This window comes from Taurulus bubalis, assembly GCF_910589615.1.
Source record: "Taurulus bubalis genome assembly, chromosome: 20".
NCBI classification, from domain to species: domain Eukaryota; kingdom Metazoa; phylum Chordata; class Actinopteri; order Perciformes; family Cottidae; genus Taurulus; species Taurulus bubalis.
In genome coordinates this window covers 94,088-114,772 of record NC_136608.1, presented here as the reverse complement: position 1 = coordinate 114,772, position 20,685 = coordinate 94,088, and the positions used below count along the sequence as shown (strand labels likewise).

Sequence of the window (20,685 nt, the reverse complement as noted above, 5' to 3'; positions counted from 1 at the left end):
AACGTTAGTCATGGAGTTCCACAAGGTTCTGTGCTTGGACCAATTGTATTCACCTTATTAAGCTTCCTTTAGGCTATATTCTCAGAAAACACTACATAAACGTGCATTGTTATGCAGATGCACCTACTGCAGATTTACCTACTGCTATTATCATTATTATTATTAGTTGAATTGCACTTGGTATTGCCAATATCGTTGCTGCTTTTATTATCATTATTATTCTACTATATCCACTGTTGTTATTTTTGGTAGTTGTAACTTTTTCATCATACCTACTACTACTCATTATATAAATATCATCTGTCATATTCAGTGAATGTGCTGTAACTCTGCTATGTTGTTCATAGTGTACACATGACATCGATTGCTTCTGTCCATCTGACTTCAGCTCTGCTTTCAACACCATCTGCTGAGAGGTGATTGGCTGCAATCTGCCGTCCCTCCAGGACTTGTTCGCTTCCAGGACTCTGAAGCGAGCTAGGAAGATCGTAGCTGACCCCTCTCACCCTGGACACAACCTGTTTGAGTCCCTTCCTTCTGGCAGGAGGTTGAGGTCCATCAGGACCAAGACCTCACGCCACACCAACAGTTTCTTCCCGTCGGCAGTCGGGCTCATCAACAGGGCCCGGGTCCCCCACTGACTGATTCTGTCACCCCCAGGACTATTTTTCAGACTATTTTTTCACCCCCAGGACTATTTCTTCTTTTCTTTCCTCTTTCTTTTCCTTCTTCTTACCGGTCACTCCCCTGCACACTCATGCCACTTTAACATACACTTTAACTTAAACACTCATGCCAATTTAACATACACTTTAACTTAAACACTCATGCCACTTTAACATACACTTTAACTTAAACACACATGTCACTTTAACATACACTTACATTAACGTTATCTGTTTGTCTGAGCCCTTTATCTTACACTTGATTTAATACCCATTGCACTGTTGTTGTAGTTGACTGTTGTTTGTCTCATCTAACGTCTCATGTCTAATGTACGCACATTCCGCCTAGAAAAATTCCTCGTTTGTGTAAACATTCCTGGTTAATAAACAGTTTCTGATTCTGATAGAGGGATCCTCCTCTGCTGCTCTGCAGAAGGTTTCTTCTCTTTTACAAAATACATTGAATTGAAATTGAATAGTCGGGATATGAAAATACATCTGCTCATATCCTGATCATTAGTTTTTGTGTAAACCATGCCTCTGTTTAACATATTGTACATTTCCTGTAGATTTGTTCAAACTGTGCCTTCTGCCCACTCACCTCCATAAAGGCTCTGACTGCCTATCACAAGTCCATGACACCTTTGTTTCCATGGAGATGTCACACTGCCATTACACTGCCAGGCAGAATGGGTTAACCATATGAGTGAAGTCACTACAGCTACAGGGTTGATGCGTGCGTGTGAGTCCATGTTGTGCGTCACCATCCACAGTTTGCATGACATTTCAATGGAGTAATCAATGTAATCTTTCACATAAGGCAAATTTCTCTGAAATCATGTGTCATTCCTTTTCTTGTTTGCATTTATTGTGATATTAAAGTTTCTGTACTTCATTTTTACTTGTCATAGGAGCCAGTTCATTTATTTAATCCAATTTAAAAGCATTTCCTGGAAATAATGTTTCATGAAAAGTCTTAAATGACAGATTGGGATTACTGTGATGCAGCAATTAGATACAGACAGTAGATCATTATTAATTAAGCTATCATTAAACTCAGGTTCATCCTCTGGGTAATAGGAACGTGTTATACAAATGTCATGACAACTATAGAAATTAGGAATGATTTGTGCAGATGCCCAATACAAATGTCATGGGGTCAAATATGCAAAATTCACAGTCTTGGAAGCATCTGTTAGCCTTGTAGTCATAGTAAATTGACAATTCATTCTCACGTCATTTAACCATGACCCCAATAGTTCCCTAACCAAGTATATTTTCTGCCTAAACCTAATACATCCTTTACTACAGATGGCAGATCAGGTAATGGTCATATGTTTATTTTTCCAACTATCGCATGTGATGGTTTTGTAAGGCATTTGTGTTGTTTTGCCCTAACCAACCTTGTTCTCACTCCCAGGGTGTTTAGCGTCTGAATGAGGCACATCAGGCTTTCAACAAACTCCGATGTTTAGCCATCAGTGTCATTATTAGATGCTCATAACAACGGATGAAGAGTGAGAAAGGGACCAGTGCTCCTACCCCATGTGAAACTAAAAGTTGAGTGATTGATTTTTACTGACAATGTTGTGACACTACGTCACTCAGTAAGCCAGTTTAAGCACAACCCTAACCAGCTAGTTTGGTTACCTAAACCAACCCGCATTTTTTACAACGTGAACCACGTGTGAACCTTCTATGTCAAGGTACTATGCAAAATGCTGACGGGGGGCTTCTGTCCAAAACGGCAAAATATGACATGACAACTGCATGTTGACCTTAAACAATATCCAATTAAATTCCATTAAATGTATTCGGTAACCTTCGGTGGTTGTCAGGGAGCTAGGAAGTTAGCGGGGAAGTAAGGGAGCGGTAGCAGGAGCCCTAGCTGGCTACAGCGGGGAGCTAACGGGGACACTGACCGAAGGTAGTAGCAGCTTGTAACCCGACGTTTACGGTATTTAGTTTAGAATGGACTCTTGCACAGGACCCAGGACCCACCAGTTGTGGAAAAGCTTTGAACCCTCAAACAGCACAATGTTGTTCGTGAGGAGAAAAACATACCACTTGCCAAAGGACAGCAACATCTTAAAAAAGAAGCTCAGTCATGACCCTGCGAGTTTCCCCAGATGCAGGGAAAAGAAAAAGCAAGGAAGCATGCTGCTTTTAGTCCTAAATGTATACAAGCGCTCGAACTTCGTCAACTTTGGAATGTCTTTAGGGCGATCTGGTGTAGAGGAAGACCCAACCAATGCAGGTAGGCTGAGGTTGTTTGGATTATAACTCAGAACAGTCAGTTTAGAAACATCTTTAATTAGCTTGAATTACTACTAGAGATGCTTACAATGTACTGCTCTGGGACCAGGCTAAAGATCAAAATCACAAATTAGCTTCGGAGGGCTTTAGAATCTGTACACATAACATCCCCTTTCCCAGGACCTCACATCGGATCAGGAAAACTCCTCAAAAAATGGAAAAAAAACCTTTCAAAGGGAAAAAAAGAAGAAACCTTCAGGAGAGCAACAGAGGAGGATGCCTCTGTCATGTGTACAGAATGAACAACGTAACAGAGTTACAATTATGTGAAATGTATTATTTGATCTTGAAACAGCAGCTTTATGTTATTGTTAAGTCTTTCTGAGGCTATTGCATGGTTAAAGCAATTTTTAACATCCCCTGGAGTCACATCATTCTGGCGCCTTCCCACCACACTGTAGGTCTGAACAACAAAAGCCATAAACAACTGATCTGTTATTTCAAATATTAACCCAAATTGGTTTTATGGGTACAATTTAAGTCAGAGAGCGTGAACATTTTATGAGCACAATTTTTTTTAACGTCATTAAAAACAGCCAATGTCAATGATTTTTTGATAAATAAAAATACAATCTTATTTCCGAATCGCTTGAATCGTGCGTTTTTAATAAATGTTAGTGGTAGGACACAAATGCAGCACACGAGAGACCAGGACCAGTTGGTAATGACTTAATGCCAAACTCAGTAGGTAGACAGCAGGGCAGGTAAAGCCGCACACAGTACAGTTCAGGTAAAGATTATGAAACGTTAGAGGAGCAGGCACAAGATGTAGTCGTGGATGCAGAGGATCCGGAGCCAGGGAAGCTGACAGTCTAAGAAGACAAACCAGTAGGGGACAGGCAGAGGATCGAGCCAGCGAAGGATCGGAGTCAGCAGGTAGGTACTCACAGCACGCATACACACACACACACTGGCAAGCGTTGCGACACGGTTAGAGTCTCTGGACCACAGGAAACCACAGGTAAATGGACAGTATCACTCGCACTGTAGCATCGCCATTGGACGGAAACACCAAGCAGGAAACAAAGGTGCAGAAGCAGATGTCAAGTCGAGAGACAGAAGGCTGGTGGGTTTTAATGGGAATCAGACAAGACAGAAGCGCAGGCAGGGTCATCAACAGGAACTCAGCACAATAAGCTGGCGAAGAACAATCAGGCAATGAGTGAGTGAGTATGACAGGCTGAAGTACTGGCTTGATTGGAGACGGGAAGCAGCTGCATGAGCAGGTTAAAGCGTTGACTAATGAGGGGGGAGGGGCTGGCAGGCAGAATGGAGAGAAGGCAGGGGTGAATGGAAAAGTACTCAATGGGAGCTGGGTATGCAAATAACCACTATAGATAATTCTAACAAAGTAAAAGGATATTGTTGATGATAACAAATACTTCAGTTTATTAGCTGTCAGCATATTAGTCATTCTTTTGGTTAATAATCATGAAAACCGTGATATTTCCTCTGACAATAATATTGATATTGAAATGTCAAGTTGTGACACCCCTAATTTGCACATATATAACTTAAATCATAATCACACACTAAATGGATGATTATTCAAAAGTCTGTATATAAAGCTTTATATAAGCTTTTTTGTATAAAGATTTAAAAAGATACATTTTATTTATCCCTCAAAAATAGTGCAAAGTGTCAAATAAATATCAGTAGTAGTATTACACTATCTAGTATAGAATTTGATTCCAGTGGTGGCTTCATAGGGTTTTTGTCAAATCGTAGTCCAAAAGTAAAATCTGTCATTACGCCATCACTTTCAAATTGACGAGTTATATTCACCAAAGAAAGTTTTTGATAAAAGTAAGGGGGGAGTTTCAAGGGGGAAAGGTTGGGAACCACTGCATTAGTTGATACAACTGGGCACCTGATAATATATGGTTATGGAATGTATTCAATAAAAACAGCAAAAAAGCATACATTTTTGTTTGTTTTGAATGATACTGTTGACCTGAATGCTTTTGGGGGAGCAGGGGGGGAAGAAAAAGGCTACATGTATCACCACAATTGTACTTGTACTGTTTCTTTGTCTACTTGCCTTAAAATAAAAAAAAAAATAATTAAAAAAAAAACAGCAAAAAAGCATTAATCTCCTTAGGTCGTTGTTGGTGATTGATTGTCACCAGTGGCGGGCCGTGCATTTTCGACCTGGGCCTTCTGTGCCGTCTGATATAGTTTACATAAATACGCGCATGACGGGATGCGGCATCATTAACGGACAATGCATGTAGGTCCACATCAACAAGAACCAGTCACATTTAGTTATAACAAAACATGACAAAACAATCCAACAAAACTGCGGCACTAAAACACTGCACACTCCAGAGAACGATAATAACAACCATAAAATTCGCCACCACGCTCACCTGAGGAGGTACAATGGAAAAAACAGGCTGACGGCGAGGGCACCCTGCCCCCCCCCCCACCTCCACATGCAGGCGCTGGCACGTCAAAGAATACGCCCAGCATGTCAAACTAAAGATCTGATTGGTTGAAGTCCATGACAATCACGACTTCCTGTTCAAGGAAGTGTCGCTTTGTGATGATGTTATCCAGGTGCACAATTCAGATTGGAATAATAAAGATAGACGCACACCGCGCCTTATATGGTCCAACGAGTACCGAGTGTTTATACTTAGACAATTAAATGTCAGTGCACACACATAAAGACTACAGTCCCCATGTACTTTAATCTGTAAAATCTACCTAGAAGGCCTCGGGCTGCTCTGCTTACATAGAGACATAGGAGGTGAAATCTGATTGGATAAAAGCTCTCCTTAAAAACTTCAGCTTCAAGCTTCAGGCGCTAAAGGCTGGAAGCAGAGCAACAGGAGCTGTGCAAACAGAAAATAAGCTAATAGGGAAAAATTATTATAATACATGTAGTGTATTTGTGAAAAACTATTAAATTATAAAATAGCTATAACTTCATGATTCTGTTTAGGCCAGCAGAGAAGGCTCAGCAGGCCGTGAGGGCCTCCACTGATATTATGACAAGTAGCGGGTAAATATGCGACCGGAAAGGAACCGGGTGGGAGACAGTCTGCGAAGCAACTACGAAAACGGTGTGAACTGGTGTACGTGATAAACATAATGTGCGTGGGCACTAATTACGAGAAATATGAGACACGGGGATGGACAACTAAGGGATTGGACGGTGGGCCGCACCAAAACCAAATGTTACGTAATAAATACTATGTCTGTCTGTTTGTTTGTGAGTTGTGGTAGGTGTTGTTGTCGCTGATTCCGGACCCAACTCGGTTTATTTGTGATCTGTGTGTTACAAATAAATCTACAGGAATTGAACTCTGATCCAACCTCTCTTGTGTTCTGTGGGTGTTCGATTACTGAGGTTCCGTTTGTGAGTTCCTGTGGCGCCTCACCAAGCAGTCAGATAGTAGATAGCTCCTAAGTTTACACAACATCAGGTTTTAAGAAGATTAATCATCATCGATCCAGAAGAAGAAATCAGCCACAACAGTATGTAGAAACATACTCCATCTAAAGTCTCTGAAGTCTCTACAGCTGATCCAGCTTTGATCAGCTGCGGCCATCATCAGAAACAGACGTCGCTTCATGTGACGCTTCAGTGGAAAAGACATCTCAGTTCTCTAAAAACACATTTTCTTCTCGTTTCCTGTGTCTCTTCATGCTTCCTGAGTGAAAGGGACCTAAGAAACTCAAGGAAAAGACTCAAGTGATGAAAACATGGATGCTGCCATTTAAGACACTCAGGATGCACCCTAGGGTTTACCTCTCCTTTCTTTTTTCTTGTCAGTTTGGTCTACATTACCCACAATGTCACCGGTTGGCAAACATTCGGTCGGAGACTCAGGTATGTGATGCTAGCAGCGGCTAATGTAGCCTGGAGCAGCAGGCTCCAGGCTAGCAAGATCACTGCGAAGTCCACACCTCCACTTGTGGTTCAGCTCCCAACCAATGCTGACTCCGACATCTAATTGTGATGATCCCTTGTGTTTGGTACAGTGGCGGGCCGTGGATTTTCTACCTGCACATTCAGTGGATCAGCTGTTTAACAGCTGGGCGCCACACCCCACCTGCCCTTCAACACTTCCATGTCAAGTCAAATCAAGTCAAGTCAACTTTTTTTTATCAAAAATACCGTATCTGCAAGACATACAGAAAATTGGGAGTTCAGCATCCTGATGGCTTGGTGGATGAAGCTGTCCCTTAGTCTGCTGGTTCTCGCCCGGAGGCTCCTCATTCTCCTCCCAGAAGGCAGGAGGCCGAAGAAGCGGTGGTTGGGATGGGTGGAGTCGCCCGCAATGCTGAGTGCTTTGCAGGCCAGGCGTGTGTTATAAATGTCCTGGAGGGAGGGGAGGGTGGCACCAATGATCCTATCAGCTGCTCGCACTATACGCTGCAGGGTCTTCCGGCAGGATACGGTGCAGCCGCCGTACCACGCAGTGATGCAGCTGGTCAGGATGCTCTCGGTGGTTCCCCGGTAGAAGGTGTGCATGATGGGCACCGGTGTTCTGGCTCTTTTCAGTCTGCAGAGGAAGTAGAGGCGCTGCTGAGCTTTTCTGGCCAGTGCTGTGATGTTGCAGCTCCAGGAGAGGTTCTCAGTGAGGTTCACACCCAGGGAATTGGTGCTGCTCACTCTCTCCACAGCAGCACCGTTGATAGCCAGTGGAGGGTGCTGGGTGGAGGCTCTCCAGAAGTCGACAACAATCTCCTTCGTCTTCTCCACATTTAGAGAGAGATTGTTGCCTCTGCACCATGCGGCCAGTTGGCTCACTTCGTCCCTGCAGTTTGACTAGTGTCGTCCTCAAACTTGATGAAGAGGTTGCTGTTGTGTGTTGGTGTGCAGTCTTGGGTCAGCAGGGTGAAGAGTAAGGGACTGAGCGCGCATCCTTGGGGGGCCCCTGTGTTCAGTGTAATGGTGCTGGATGCGTTGCTGCCGACCCGGACTGCCTGTGGTCTTCCGGTCAGGAAGTCCAGTAACCAGTTGCAGAGCGATTTAGATTATTAGATGAGCAGCTTTGCCAGCAGGTTCATTGGCAGTGCACCTAAAAGGCACCTTTAGACTCCCATCCATCCATCCATCCATTATCAGCCGCTTATCCGGGGTCGGGTCGCGGTGGCAGCAGGTTCAGCAGGCCGACCCAGGCTTCCCTCTCACCCGCAACACTTTCCAGCTCATTCTGGGACCCCGAGGCGTTCCAAGGCCAGCCGGGAGATATAATCCCTCCAGCGTGTCCTCGGTCTTCCCCGGGGTCTCCTACCAGTCCTACCTTTAGACTCCCATACGGTCTAATTTACCCATGAGGCCCTGAGGAGCGAGGTAATCCAATCCGCAGCCTCTCCTTGCTCTTTCTGCATGGATGGGACTGTGAATGTCATGATCACGACCTGAAAGGCCTTTTCTTCACAGAGCAACAACAGATGGCCGAAGATGAGGAGGCTTTAACCCCTGCCCTCACTCCTCTCTATGTAATCCTCTTCTCTCCCACATACTTGTCTCCACAGCTATCCTTGGCTTTACTCCCTTCTTTCTCCTCCTCCTCAGTCCGAAACCACGTTGTAGTCAGATTTCTCTGCTGCTATTGTATCTTTCCCTTTCTCTCTCCAGGAGGTTTCCCTTGTGACAGACAGAATGAGAGTCAGTGAGCTACTCCCACAGCAGGTGGTCACATATTGTGTCTAATCTCACCATCAGAAATGTATATAGACTGTTGGGATTATCAACATGAGTAGAATGATGACTGGACAGCAACAATAAGATGCTCGTATGGCAGAGATCTATTTAGAGGAGAGGGTGACTGCACAGGTCAATTCAGTAGAAGCCCTGATCCTAACTATATTGTTTAATAATACGATTCTAACTATTAGAGACAAGATTAATAATCTCCTGCCCTCAACCAGTACTCAAATAGAGCAACCTTAGAAACAACTGTAAGCCCTGATGTATATTTAGATGGCTTTTCTCCCATCAACCTTGACCATTTGTCTTCAGAAATGTCTACGCTCCGCTGCAATAAGAACCGTTACAGGAGAACATTCCTGCCGACGGCAATAAGACTTTACAACAAGTCACCGCTGGCTAGATCCTCTGTGGATTAATTCATCACTGTATACGTGTATGCTATTACACTTCACATACATACTTTGTATTTTGCACTATCTACTGTTTACATTTAATTTGTTTAATTAATGAATACACTCTGCGACTGTAAATATAATTCATTCCAGTTAGTTGTATTCTATTCTTTTGTGTATATTTATATATATATATATATATATATATATATATATATATATATATATATATATATATATATATATATATATATATATACGTTTATATTTTACTTTATTTTATTTTATTTGTATATATCTTTCATCCCTGTTGCTTCTTTATATATTTGATCTTTTATATTGTGTGTTTATTTGTATCTTCAAGTTGTACAGCGCTTCTATGACAAGAAATTTCCCCTTGGGGATTAATAAAGTATCTATCTATCTATCTATCTATCTATCTATCTATCTATCTATCTATCTATCTATCTATCTATCTATCTATCTACTTCTAAACCTTCTACCTGTCTCCTAGAAGCCATCCCGACGAGGCTGCTGAAAGAAGTATTTCCTTTAGTTAGTACCTCTACTAGATATTGTCAATGTGTCTTTACTAACATGTACCACCTTTGCTGATGGAGCAGAGAGGTGGAATAGATGAGACGCCTCTATGGAGGCATTCATCTGATCACTGAGCACACTGACTGTGGGCTGCCCAATACTGCAGATGGGCCATCAAGGCCATTGAGGCGTCCTCAAAGGAAGGCACAGCTGCTGCAGCACGCACACACACACACACACACACACACACACACACGCACACACACACACACACACACACGCACGCACGCACACACACATACACACGCGCACGCACACACACACACACGCACGCACACACACACACACACGCACGCACACACACACACACACACGCACGCACACGCACACACACACACACGCACGCACACACACGCACACACACACGCACGCACACACACACATACACGCACACACACACACACACGCACACACACACACACACGCACGCACACACACACACACACACACACACACACACACACACACACTCTCCTCTTCCAGTTTGGACTCAAACCAGTAGCCTCCATCAGAAACATCAGGCTCCCTGTCTATTTAACACATACCATGCCTGTGTAGAATGATTAGCTACAGAGGCTAATTCATGTCCTCTTTTAAATCTCTTCCAAAGACTCACTTTTACCGTAATTAAGCATATAACCAATGTTATTTGTTTCACAATCTTGCTCCATTTCATTTGACCTATTTGGTTCTGTATCTTAGTAACTTTGTAACTAAGTTTTGAAAAGCGAGCTTTGTGTTTTTAAGAACTCATATCTTGAGTTCTGTTGGTCATAAGTCCCTGGTATGAATCCCAGACCTATTGTCATTGCCTTTCAATACAATATAAGTACATGTTTCATGTTTTCAACATAATTCAACAATAATAGTTGATAATAGATAATAGATATGATGAATGTTGTGATAAGTTATGATCCATAAGGAATATATATATATATATATATATATATATATATATATATATATATATATATATATATATATATATTATAATTATAATTATTCAAATAGCCCTTGTGGTTGAGGAGCTAGACCTGTGTTAGTATGGGTATGACCAGGGCTTGGATTTTAAAAGGTTATATAATATATCATGCCAAACAGTGTCCCCAAAACATAGTTTGTCCACCAGAGAGCTATCGATTGACCAAACCCGTTGATTTGTACTCTCAGTATTCTTGTCACAATGAAAAATGTAAATTGTATTGGGAGTAAGACAAACCCTCAGTATCTCGGGGTCTTGTTCCCGAGTGAAGGTAAAGAGAGAGATGCAGGCGTTGTATCAGACTGTTGGGTGAAGAGGAAGCTGAGGGCCACGTTCTGACTTTAGCATACCATCTATACGTTCCTCACCGATGGTTATGAAAGAATGAGATAGCTTAGGTTGGCATCTGATAAAGGTGTCTCCTGGGCACCTTTAGAGGTTTTAGAAGGCTCCGGCTAAACCCTGAATACGCTGGAGGGACTATATATATCGTGTGGGTCCACAGGAAGAGCAGGAAAGCGTTGCTGGAATACTCTCCTAAGCCTGCTGCCGCCACAATGGACAAATCTAACGGGTCCAAAAAAAAGATAGTTTTTTTTTTTTTTGAATACTATTTCCTTCTTCTTGTTTTTTTAAGAGATCTTAGCAAATCTCATACATTCTCAATTTCTGCCAAAAAATCAGTATAAATCAGGCCTTACAAAAAAAGTACAATGTGATCACACAACAGAAAGTCTTTAAGTCCATCTCGTAAAGTGAGATTTTCATGTTTTTCTTTCTTTTATAAAGCAGGTTTAAGGGATATTTTAAAACAGTCAAAGCACTATGAGACTCAATACAGGGAGAAATACAAACAGCCAAGGTTTAGTTGTGATGTCACAATCGATAAAAAGTACTGAACATTACTCTTTGATGTCTGGTAAAAATGAATTATGAACCTCCGTTGTACTCGTTGAGCTGAGACTGAAGCAGCGCTTACTTTTCTGTGCGTCTTTGTTGCCGTATCACAGTCCCTCATCTCTTCTCGAGCCTTCATAGTTTGTGTCCGTAACCGTAACGTTAAGCTCCGCCCCTTCTTTGAAACACATTGTAAATCTTCAACACTTACAAATGATCAAAAACATATACACAAATCCTCCCAGATTAGACGGTGAATCTATATCTGCGTTTACCCCGACATCTCTGAACCGTTCCACAATGGCCTCTCCTCCCTGTTGGCTGCAGAATGATCATTTTGAATTGGATTTGACCACCTTGATGTTTAATATACAGCATGTGGACTTGTTCATTTTTGTAAAACTCTCTTTGAACTTTCTTTGCTCCACTCTTCAAACACTGGCACAAAAGCATGTTGTCATGATAACACAATGACGTAAGATTCATGTTGATCTCCAGCATGGAAACTGATTTCAGTGTCAGAGTGAAGATGGAAACAGAGTTAACGACTTGATGACAGGCCACGTGATCTGTAACTTAAAAATACAATACCATTTTTGTCTCTTTTTAGTTGGCAGGAATGAAAATAAGTCATCCTCAACATTTGTTGTGTCATGGTTTCAGAATAATTCAAAAACAAATACATACCAAATACTAGCATGTAGACTTTCCAGGGTTATAGTGTCATGTTTTTCCCAAAAACAGAACAAATAGGTCATGTACCCCAATACGTCTGGCTCCACCCTGTGCACACATCTAATATAAATGAGTCTGTGGGACATGTATTATTCCAGCATATAAAACACTGTACACACAGTGTGCCAGAGCATGGGAAGAAAGAGGGGTTACGAAAGGCCAGCTCAGTTTAGCCCCTAGCAGAGGAACTCAGTCCCCATTAGGCCGATACAGATCTAGACCTAAATGGCGGCTCTCTGGAAACGAGTAGCCCCTTGATGGAGCTGGACCTCACACAAACTGCTCTGAGTGCCCTTCACCTCTTCCTGTCTCGGCTGAGTGGCATCCTGAAATGATTCTATCATCATTTGAAGTTGCAGGCCAGCACTCAGACCACAGCAGCTTCCACGTCATAATGAACCCTCTTCTGCTAACTAGCAGGACAACAAGCCGTTCAGACCACTGAGGCTCTGCCTTAGTAGAGAACATGTGTTTCCACATGAGCAGGAACACAATGCCCTTGTTCGCCCTTTGGTCAAATGAACAGCATCACACTGCAGCATGATGGACGTGTGCAGGATGTGCAGCGTCTGGAGCTGTCTGCTCGTTTACAGCACCCTTACCTTTACGGATGACGTCCTCGATGTCTTGGTCGAATCCCAGCCGATGGCACTTCCTCCACAGCCCCATGTTGGTTGAGTTGTACCTCCTGCTGCACTCGTCCGCGGCGCTCATGGCGAACAGCTGCCGTCGGTTCCGCGCCAGCAGCGGCTTCTGCTCCCGGTGCGGGCTGCTGCGGCTGGCCCGCAGCGGGAGGCTCTTGTTGGGGATGTAGATGAAGCCCGGGTCCTTGCGGCGGCTGGAGAAGCTTCGGCAGCGCTCCCTGTACCTCCTGGCGTCAGTCTCGTACCAGTGGTCGGAGCACATCGCCACGGCCAGCATGCCCAGGGCGCAGAGAGACAGAGAGAGCCCGGCGTAGAGCAGCACCTTCCCGGCAGCCATGTCGCTTCTGTCAGCGGCGCATCAGCACCTCCACAGAAGAACAGCTCCTCTGCGGCTCAGCTCACATCACCTCTGGAGAGCATTGCATATATAGATATAGATATGAATACCCTGGCGATGTGTGCAGAGAGAAGGCAAACCTTTCCGGTATCACGGCTCACTGGCGGAATGTACTGTTAAATCCCTGCATGCCGGTGTTTTGTGCACGAGAGAAAGACGCTGTTCTCACGTGACCCCGGGTCCTTAGCATCCATCCGTCTGAGCAGCAACATCAACACGCACAAAACACATCAGCATTATGGGCTTTAGTCCCGCACACTCAGCTATATGTCACACAAAATGCACCTTAATGCATAACACAGGGCAGGGGGCTAGTATATACACAGCAAATATATTGGCATGTATGCAATCTCTTACTAAACCAGGAACATGATGCGACTCACATGACAGGCCAGCTTAATATAAATGTACCTGCAGTGTCCAAACAGAGCCGATGCAGACCGCAGTCCATCAGCAGAGGGGAGAGACGGGGAGAGTGGAGCCAGTCAGCATCCGCCTGTGGTCCAATCAGCAGCAGCCTGTCTGTGGTCCAATCAGCAGCAGTCAGTCAGGTCCATCAGCCTGTGGACCAATCAGCAGCAGCCTGTCTGTGGTCCAATCAGCAGCAGCCAGTCAGGTCCATCAGCCTGTGGACCAATCAGCAGCAGCCTGTCTGTGGTCCAATCAGCAGCAGCCTGTCTGTGGACCAATCAGCAGCAGCCTGTCTGTGGACCAATCAGCAGCAGCCAGTCAGGTCCATCAGCCTGTGGACCAATCAGCAGCAGCTGTCCACACACTGTAACAAGCTTCTGTAGTTTTCACAGTAGTATTACTGTGTACTGGCCATAGTCTTACTGTAGAACTCCTACACCGCATGTTGCAGTAGATCTGCAATGCATCATGGTCAAAATTCATTCCCGGGTAAATCTTACTGTAAATGAATGTTGCTGTGAATCACAATACAGTCATTTTGAGAGGGAATACACCATAATCCGTTTTAACATTATTTTCAACACAGTTAGGTTTAGCTGCCACGCAGACAGAGGGGAAACAATATTGTTATACCCCGTGGCGTGACACAAAAGATGACAGTAGACTATAATGTCGTGTGCCGATGGACTTGCTTCTCTCGACACAATTTTGGAGCAAGAGCTACAACATTTCAGCAACAGCAAGGTAACGAAGCTCATTATTGTTCCTTCATATTTCATTTTTGCCAGGCATTTTGCAAATGTACATTAATTACAGACAGCACAGTCTTCTCAAGTAAAGTCACTGTGTAGCGCTACGTGACTTTAAGAGGGAAGTAGGGACACTTTCCTGCACTAGTAAGCTAACGTTAGTGTTACTAATATTACCAAAATATAGTGTAGTATTATTCATGCTGTGAAAATAGCACGTCTCCTAGTGCTGTCTTTAGCTTGGATGCAGAAAAAGCCTTTGATAGGGTTGAATGGGATTATCTATGGAGAGTATTGGAAAGATTGGGGACAAATTTTATTAAATTGATCCAGCTACTTTATAAAAATCCCACGGCCACTGTAGTTACGAATGGGATTGTCTCTCCTCGATTTCACATCACACGCTCTTGTCGTCAAGGCTGCCCCTTTTTATTTGCTCTATCACTTGAACCACTTGCTCAAGAGAACATCCATCTATCTTTCCAATAACTTTCAATGACACCAGCCATAAAATCTCCTTATATGCTGATGACATTTTAATATATATTGACAAAGCCCCCACTTCCATCCCTCATATTCTAAGTACCTTTACAGATTTTAGTTCCTTGTCAGGTTATAACATTAATTGGACTAAATCAGCTCTTTTACCTTTCAATCAATATTTAACACCAAGTTCCCTACCTTCTAATATCCCTGTTGTTAAACATTTCAAATACATTGGCATTGAAATCTTCAAATCTCTAAATACAACCATCTCAAAAAACTACTTATATATATGTCTCTCTAAATTAAAGCTGCTCGCAGCTGTGACTGGGCCCTCGCTTCCAGCACGTCGGGGTAAGCCGAAGGGTCGCCGACCAGGCGGATGTTCGACCCGCAGTTGACCCCCCCCCCCCCCACCCAAAAACAAAAACTCTTCGGATCTACACAATTCACGTAGGCTACCTATTTTGGTTTCAAAACGGCAAATTTCGCCAAAAGGTGAGGGATTTTCAAATGTTGTATGTTAAACTTTTTGTTTTTACAAACTAAAAACAAAATGTTCAATTTGTATTTAAATGTTGAAAGTATTTAAATAAATGACTTTTGTTGAAAATACTGCGTCTTCATATTACAGTATGTAATTATTTTACAGTATTCATTTACAGTATTAAAATGAATACAGTAGTTAGGTACTGTGATTCATTTCACAGTAAGCATACTGTAGAATATAATACAGCTACATACTTGCTAATTGCTGCCAGCAAGTTACTGTAAATTCTACAGTAATCTTGTTACAGTGCACTTCTATGCATTATTAGCATATATTTATATGAAATGCTGCTGATGTTCTGTATGAAGCTGTTTCTATACTCATATCCTGGGCATTATGTAGGTCACATGATCAGTGGCAAGTGACCTGAGAGTGTGAACTTGGAATGTTCCTTAAACTGCGTATTAAAGCCTAAAACATGTTTGAGGCAGGATTACTGGACACAGCGTGCAGCTGCATTGTACACTGTGATGAACACTCTTCATACCAGCGTATGGGGAAGCGTTGAACCGGTTTGAACCAGTTCTTCTTCACCTCTTTTGAGACAGAGTCCATCGGGTGCTGCCCTGGAGGACCCTTCCTTGAAGGGATGCGTTTATCTGTTTTCTACAACATCGTGTAGTTTGCACTATGGCCCAGTGACACAGCAGCGATTCAGTTAGACAAAACCAAGCTTTGTCTTTCTTTATTCTTCAACATAGGCTGAATGAGGAATCTCCGCTTACATATTTTTGCTGACTCACTGTATCATACTTCCAGGTCCAGAGGGACCAGGTGCTCTGTCTTTGGCGGACAGATGTGGAGAAACGACTTCGGTCCACTTTGAGATGGAAATGGAAATTCACATCTGTTGTTAAACTGAAATTTGACAGAACAATTTCTCTGGTGGGCTTGAACACTGGAGAACATCATTCAAATCATTTAAAAAGATGTATTTAAGATATTTTCCAAGAGACTGTACAATGAATGTGTACGGAGTGGAGGATGACTGGAGAACAGCTGTTCCCTGTCTCCTGCCAGAGGAATGTTACACATGCAAAGATGTATTCAGGCTGTACTGGACCGTGGTCATATTCTGAGGAGTGCGTACAACTTTTAAACCTTCAGGTGTAGAGATGAAGATCATTAATGTTCACATTAAGTCTGTGCCTATAGATGAACTGGGCGCTTGGTGGAAGAGGGTCCTCCTCGTGTCCCCATGAGAGAGGAGTGGTGATGTGTCTTCTTGTTACCCCTGAGGCCCCGTAGAATACCCATACCACTACATCCTGGCTCCGGTCCAGTTTCCTGTCCCAACGGAATGTGTGGCCCTGAGGCTGAGAAGAGGATGGCTTCCACCAATCACAGCAGTGCTTTGAAGAACCTTTGAACAGTCCAGGGAATTCTTTTGGTTCGTTTGGAACCGTTTGTTGAATAAAATCAAACTGCACCCAGGCTGATTCATGCTGTAGATTATACTACATGGACTCACCTTTTGGCTTTAATTTATTATAGACAGAAAAAAGAGTTTTATTTCACATGGAACTATACATTCTGCCATTTCTCCTCCACTTGAGTCACTCAGCAGCGAACAGTTTCTGTTATGTGACAAACACTGAAAACATGTCAGACCTGATCCACACAGGGAATAGCGTGCAACTGGTGCTTGGTACTGGTACATGTCCTTTTTAAAGTAATCAATTGCATGGGCCTTTCTATGTTTGATTTGAGCTTGTGGGGTTTTGTGCCGTGCTGAAGAGAGGGACACAGTGATAGAGCAGCCGGGCATTTTGTGTTACTTATTGTGTTTGCTGTGAATAAGTACATTTTATTTGGTTTGTGTGACTATTTACTGTTTTTATTTAGCTCTACACTGACCTCCCTGACAGTTTTAGTCCCACATGATTTACTTTCTTCTTGTTTGTGCACTTTTCATTTAGTTATAGTTTACCCAATTTGTACTACCATGTACCTCGTCTAATGTCTAATCAATGTCATGCACCTTCCGCAAAGAAAACATTCTCGTTTGTGTAAACATTCCTGGTAAATAAACGTTTCTGATTCTGATGGTCACAGAACCCTCGATGTGCGCGAGAGCCCAATCAATCAGCTTTAATTGATCGTATTTATGTGGAAACAAAACATGACACAAAAAACTTCACTTTGCCCACAATTATTAAATCACTGTTGGGACATTACAATGACGCCAGAACGAGTTCTGATTCTCGAGCAGACTGCGGTCAAGTGAGCCCACATCCGCCGAGTGAGCCGCAGTTGCAATTCTAAATGCACCTCTATTCAAGGTGTTACGGTACGGGGGCCAGCTCAATGTCACAATATTCAAACAGCTATAAAAACAGATCCATAGACTTGTACATAAATATTCCACTGCAGGCTTGTTCAGGGGGACCTCTGCTATGCCCATGTGCATGCCCTCAAAATATTACTGTACAGTTTTGGAGAAAGGTAATTTCAAAGTCTGCTTAAATTCCATAATGATATTCGAAATTTCACAATATTCAAACAGCTAGAGAAACAGATCCTTAGATTTGTATATTGAAATTCTACTGCAGTCTTGTTCAGAGGGACCTCTGCTATGTTTATGTGCATGGCCTTTGGGACACAATTGGACAACATTGTTGAGGAACGACAAAACATGGCACTTGAATTACTCCGCATCAGGTGTGTGACAGCTTTTCTTCATATTAATTTATATTGTGATATTGTACTACAAAAGATGTAACATTTCTATAATTCTTTTCATTAGTTTTTGACATTGAAACACAGTGTGCCATGTGTTCGGTAAAAAAGCCACCCACTCCGAGGCCTCCAGTCACTGAACACATTACACTGAACTGTAATGTGTTGTTTTAATTCATTTGATTTGTGGACCTAAGTTTTAGTTTGGGCATTTTGAAGATTTAATTGACAGTGGACAGGAGATGAGGGGTAGAGAGAGAATTGGAACGTTATGTAACAAAAGTCACCATCCAGAGCCATATCAATAATCGCGGTTCACCCCTCCGCCATTGGGACACCCCTTGTTTTCATCTTGGAAATGCAAACAAAATGGTTTATTTTGTTAAAAAATTCGAGGAATGTGTGTATTAAAAAAACATTGGACAAATAGACTTTATTGTCCATCCGAGCCACTCGGATACGTCCATGTCCTCTGCCTTGCTATTTTATTTGCATTTGTACCATGGCAGCTGTAAAATTAAAATAGTACCTGTGCTATAGTTGATTGTCAGTCAATCAAAATAACATTTTACAAGCGAGGAACATGACAATAAAATTAAATATTTGTTTAGAAAATGAAAAATTGCAAATAGATGCTATTTGCGTTTGGGGTGAATTCATGTTTTAATGAAATTCTCAAATTTAATTGTTTCATTTTTTCTTTTTCAGATTCAGTGTGATGCTTGTAACAGGTGGTTTCATGCCGACTGCCTGCAGATAAACAAAACAAAACTAGAACTGATCAAACATTTTTATTGGAAATGCATTTTGGGCAAATAAATCAACAAACATTGTTTCTTGTGGTTTTGGGCTCTTTTTAGATACAGTCCGGTCCTTTTGGGGGTTTTCCATGTGTCTCGTGTCTCCTGTTGGTCTGTTACGTGTGTGTGTGTGTGTGCCGTGGGCGGGGCTTACAGCACCTGGGCTCATCTCCACACCTGTCATCTCATCAAGTCCTTCCTGTTAAATACCCCGGGCTCCATCTCTCCAGTTGCCAGATTATTTCACCATTTCAATGAGTATGTTGACTCTGGGCCTCTTTTAGGCCTCTCAATGATTTAGACTGCTCTCATGCTTCACATTGTTTTGGACTGTTTCTAACTCCTGTTCCCGGTGCCCAGGGTTCCTGCCCAGCCGCCCGTCGCTTCACCGCTCAACATGCATTCATCTCCTGCTAAACCCAAATCACCTGCGTTTAGTCAATAAAGTCCATTCCGTCACCCTACCTTGACGTCCCTGTGTCTGTGCTTGGGCCCTACCCTAACAATATAACTATTAATATTAATGTATCTTCATACAAAATGACTAAAAAGACAAACACTTCCATTAAGTGTCGATTCTCATTTTCGACGATCAATTCGATAACGTCTACGTAATATTATATAACATCTTAATGGGCATAGCAGAGGTCCCCCTGAACAGTACTGCAGTGGATTTTTGATATACAAGTCTATGGAACTGTTTTTATAGCTGTTTGAATATTGTGAAATTATGAATATCATTATAAAATTTAAGCTGACTTTGAATTCAATTTTCTCCAAAACTGTACAGTAATATTTGGAGGCCATGCACTTGGACATAGCAGAGGTCCCTCTGAACAAGCCTGTAGTGGAATATCGATATACATTTTAGGATCTGATTTTATAGCTGTTTGAATATTGTGATATTGTGAAACTTTGAATATCATTATGAAATTCAAGCAGACTTTGAATTCAATTTTCTCCTAAACTGTACAGTAATATTTTGAGGCCATGCACATGGGCATAGCAGAGGTCCCTCTGAACAAGCCTGCAGTGGAATATGTATGTACAAGTATATGGATCTGTTTTCATAGCTGTTTGAATATTGTGACATTGAGCTGGCCCCCGTACCGCAACATCTTGAATAGAGGTGCATTTAGAATTGCAACTGCGGCTCACTCGGCGGATGTGGGCTCACCTGGCCGCAGTCTCGAGCAGCGGTGAGGTGCCACAACCGGATGTTGTCACCTGTTGAGCCGAAACACCGGCAGGCTATATAAAGGTATGGGCTGACGTCAGCGAGCCCTCTGCGATTTAAACATCACGGTTGGAGAAGGCGCGAGCATTTCCAGCGCGTCCACAGAGCGGCGCGTCCACAGAGCGGCGCACAGACACGAGGTGAGGCAGCTGTCGGGTGATTGCACTTATAAGTCAAATGTGGAGTGAAAGTAACCATTATAATGACATACACAAGTGTTTGGTTGTTAAAAGAGATTCCCAAACTACTGTATTACCTGGTGACTTGGTTGTCCTCAAGCTGAATGCTGGTTTATATCCTGCCTGCTGGCCTCACTATAGGCTGCTCATATAAACGCTGACCGTCCAGAGCAATGGCGGCTCTGCGTGACGTGTCAGGGACCTGAGCTCCACCTGAGGAAACGCTCATCTGTTCTGTCGCTACCTTGTTTAGTTTTTAACCAACACGCGTCCCTTTCCTTCCATGGTGGAGACCAAC

General features: G+C 42.8%; 1 protein-coding gene across 1 annotated transcript in view; it reads right to left on the bottom strand.

The window, feature by feature from the left end:
• Positions 1-13,239, bottom strand: part of tmem178bb (transmembrane protein 178Bb) — a gene marked incomplete at both ends in the record, with an annotated part of 56,203 nt that extends 42,964 nt beyond the window's left edge. Inside the window, one exon of the mRNA XM_079236458.1 lies at positions 12,861-13,239. Coding sequence (XP_079092584.1) covers positions 12,861-13,239 — 379 coding nt within the window. The remainder of the gene's footprint in view (positions 1-12,860) is intronic.
• Between the last annotated feature and the right edge of the window lie 7,446 nt (positions 13,240-20,685).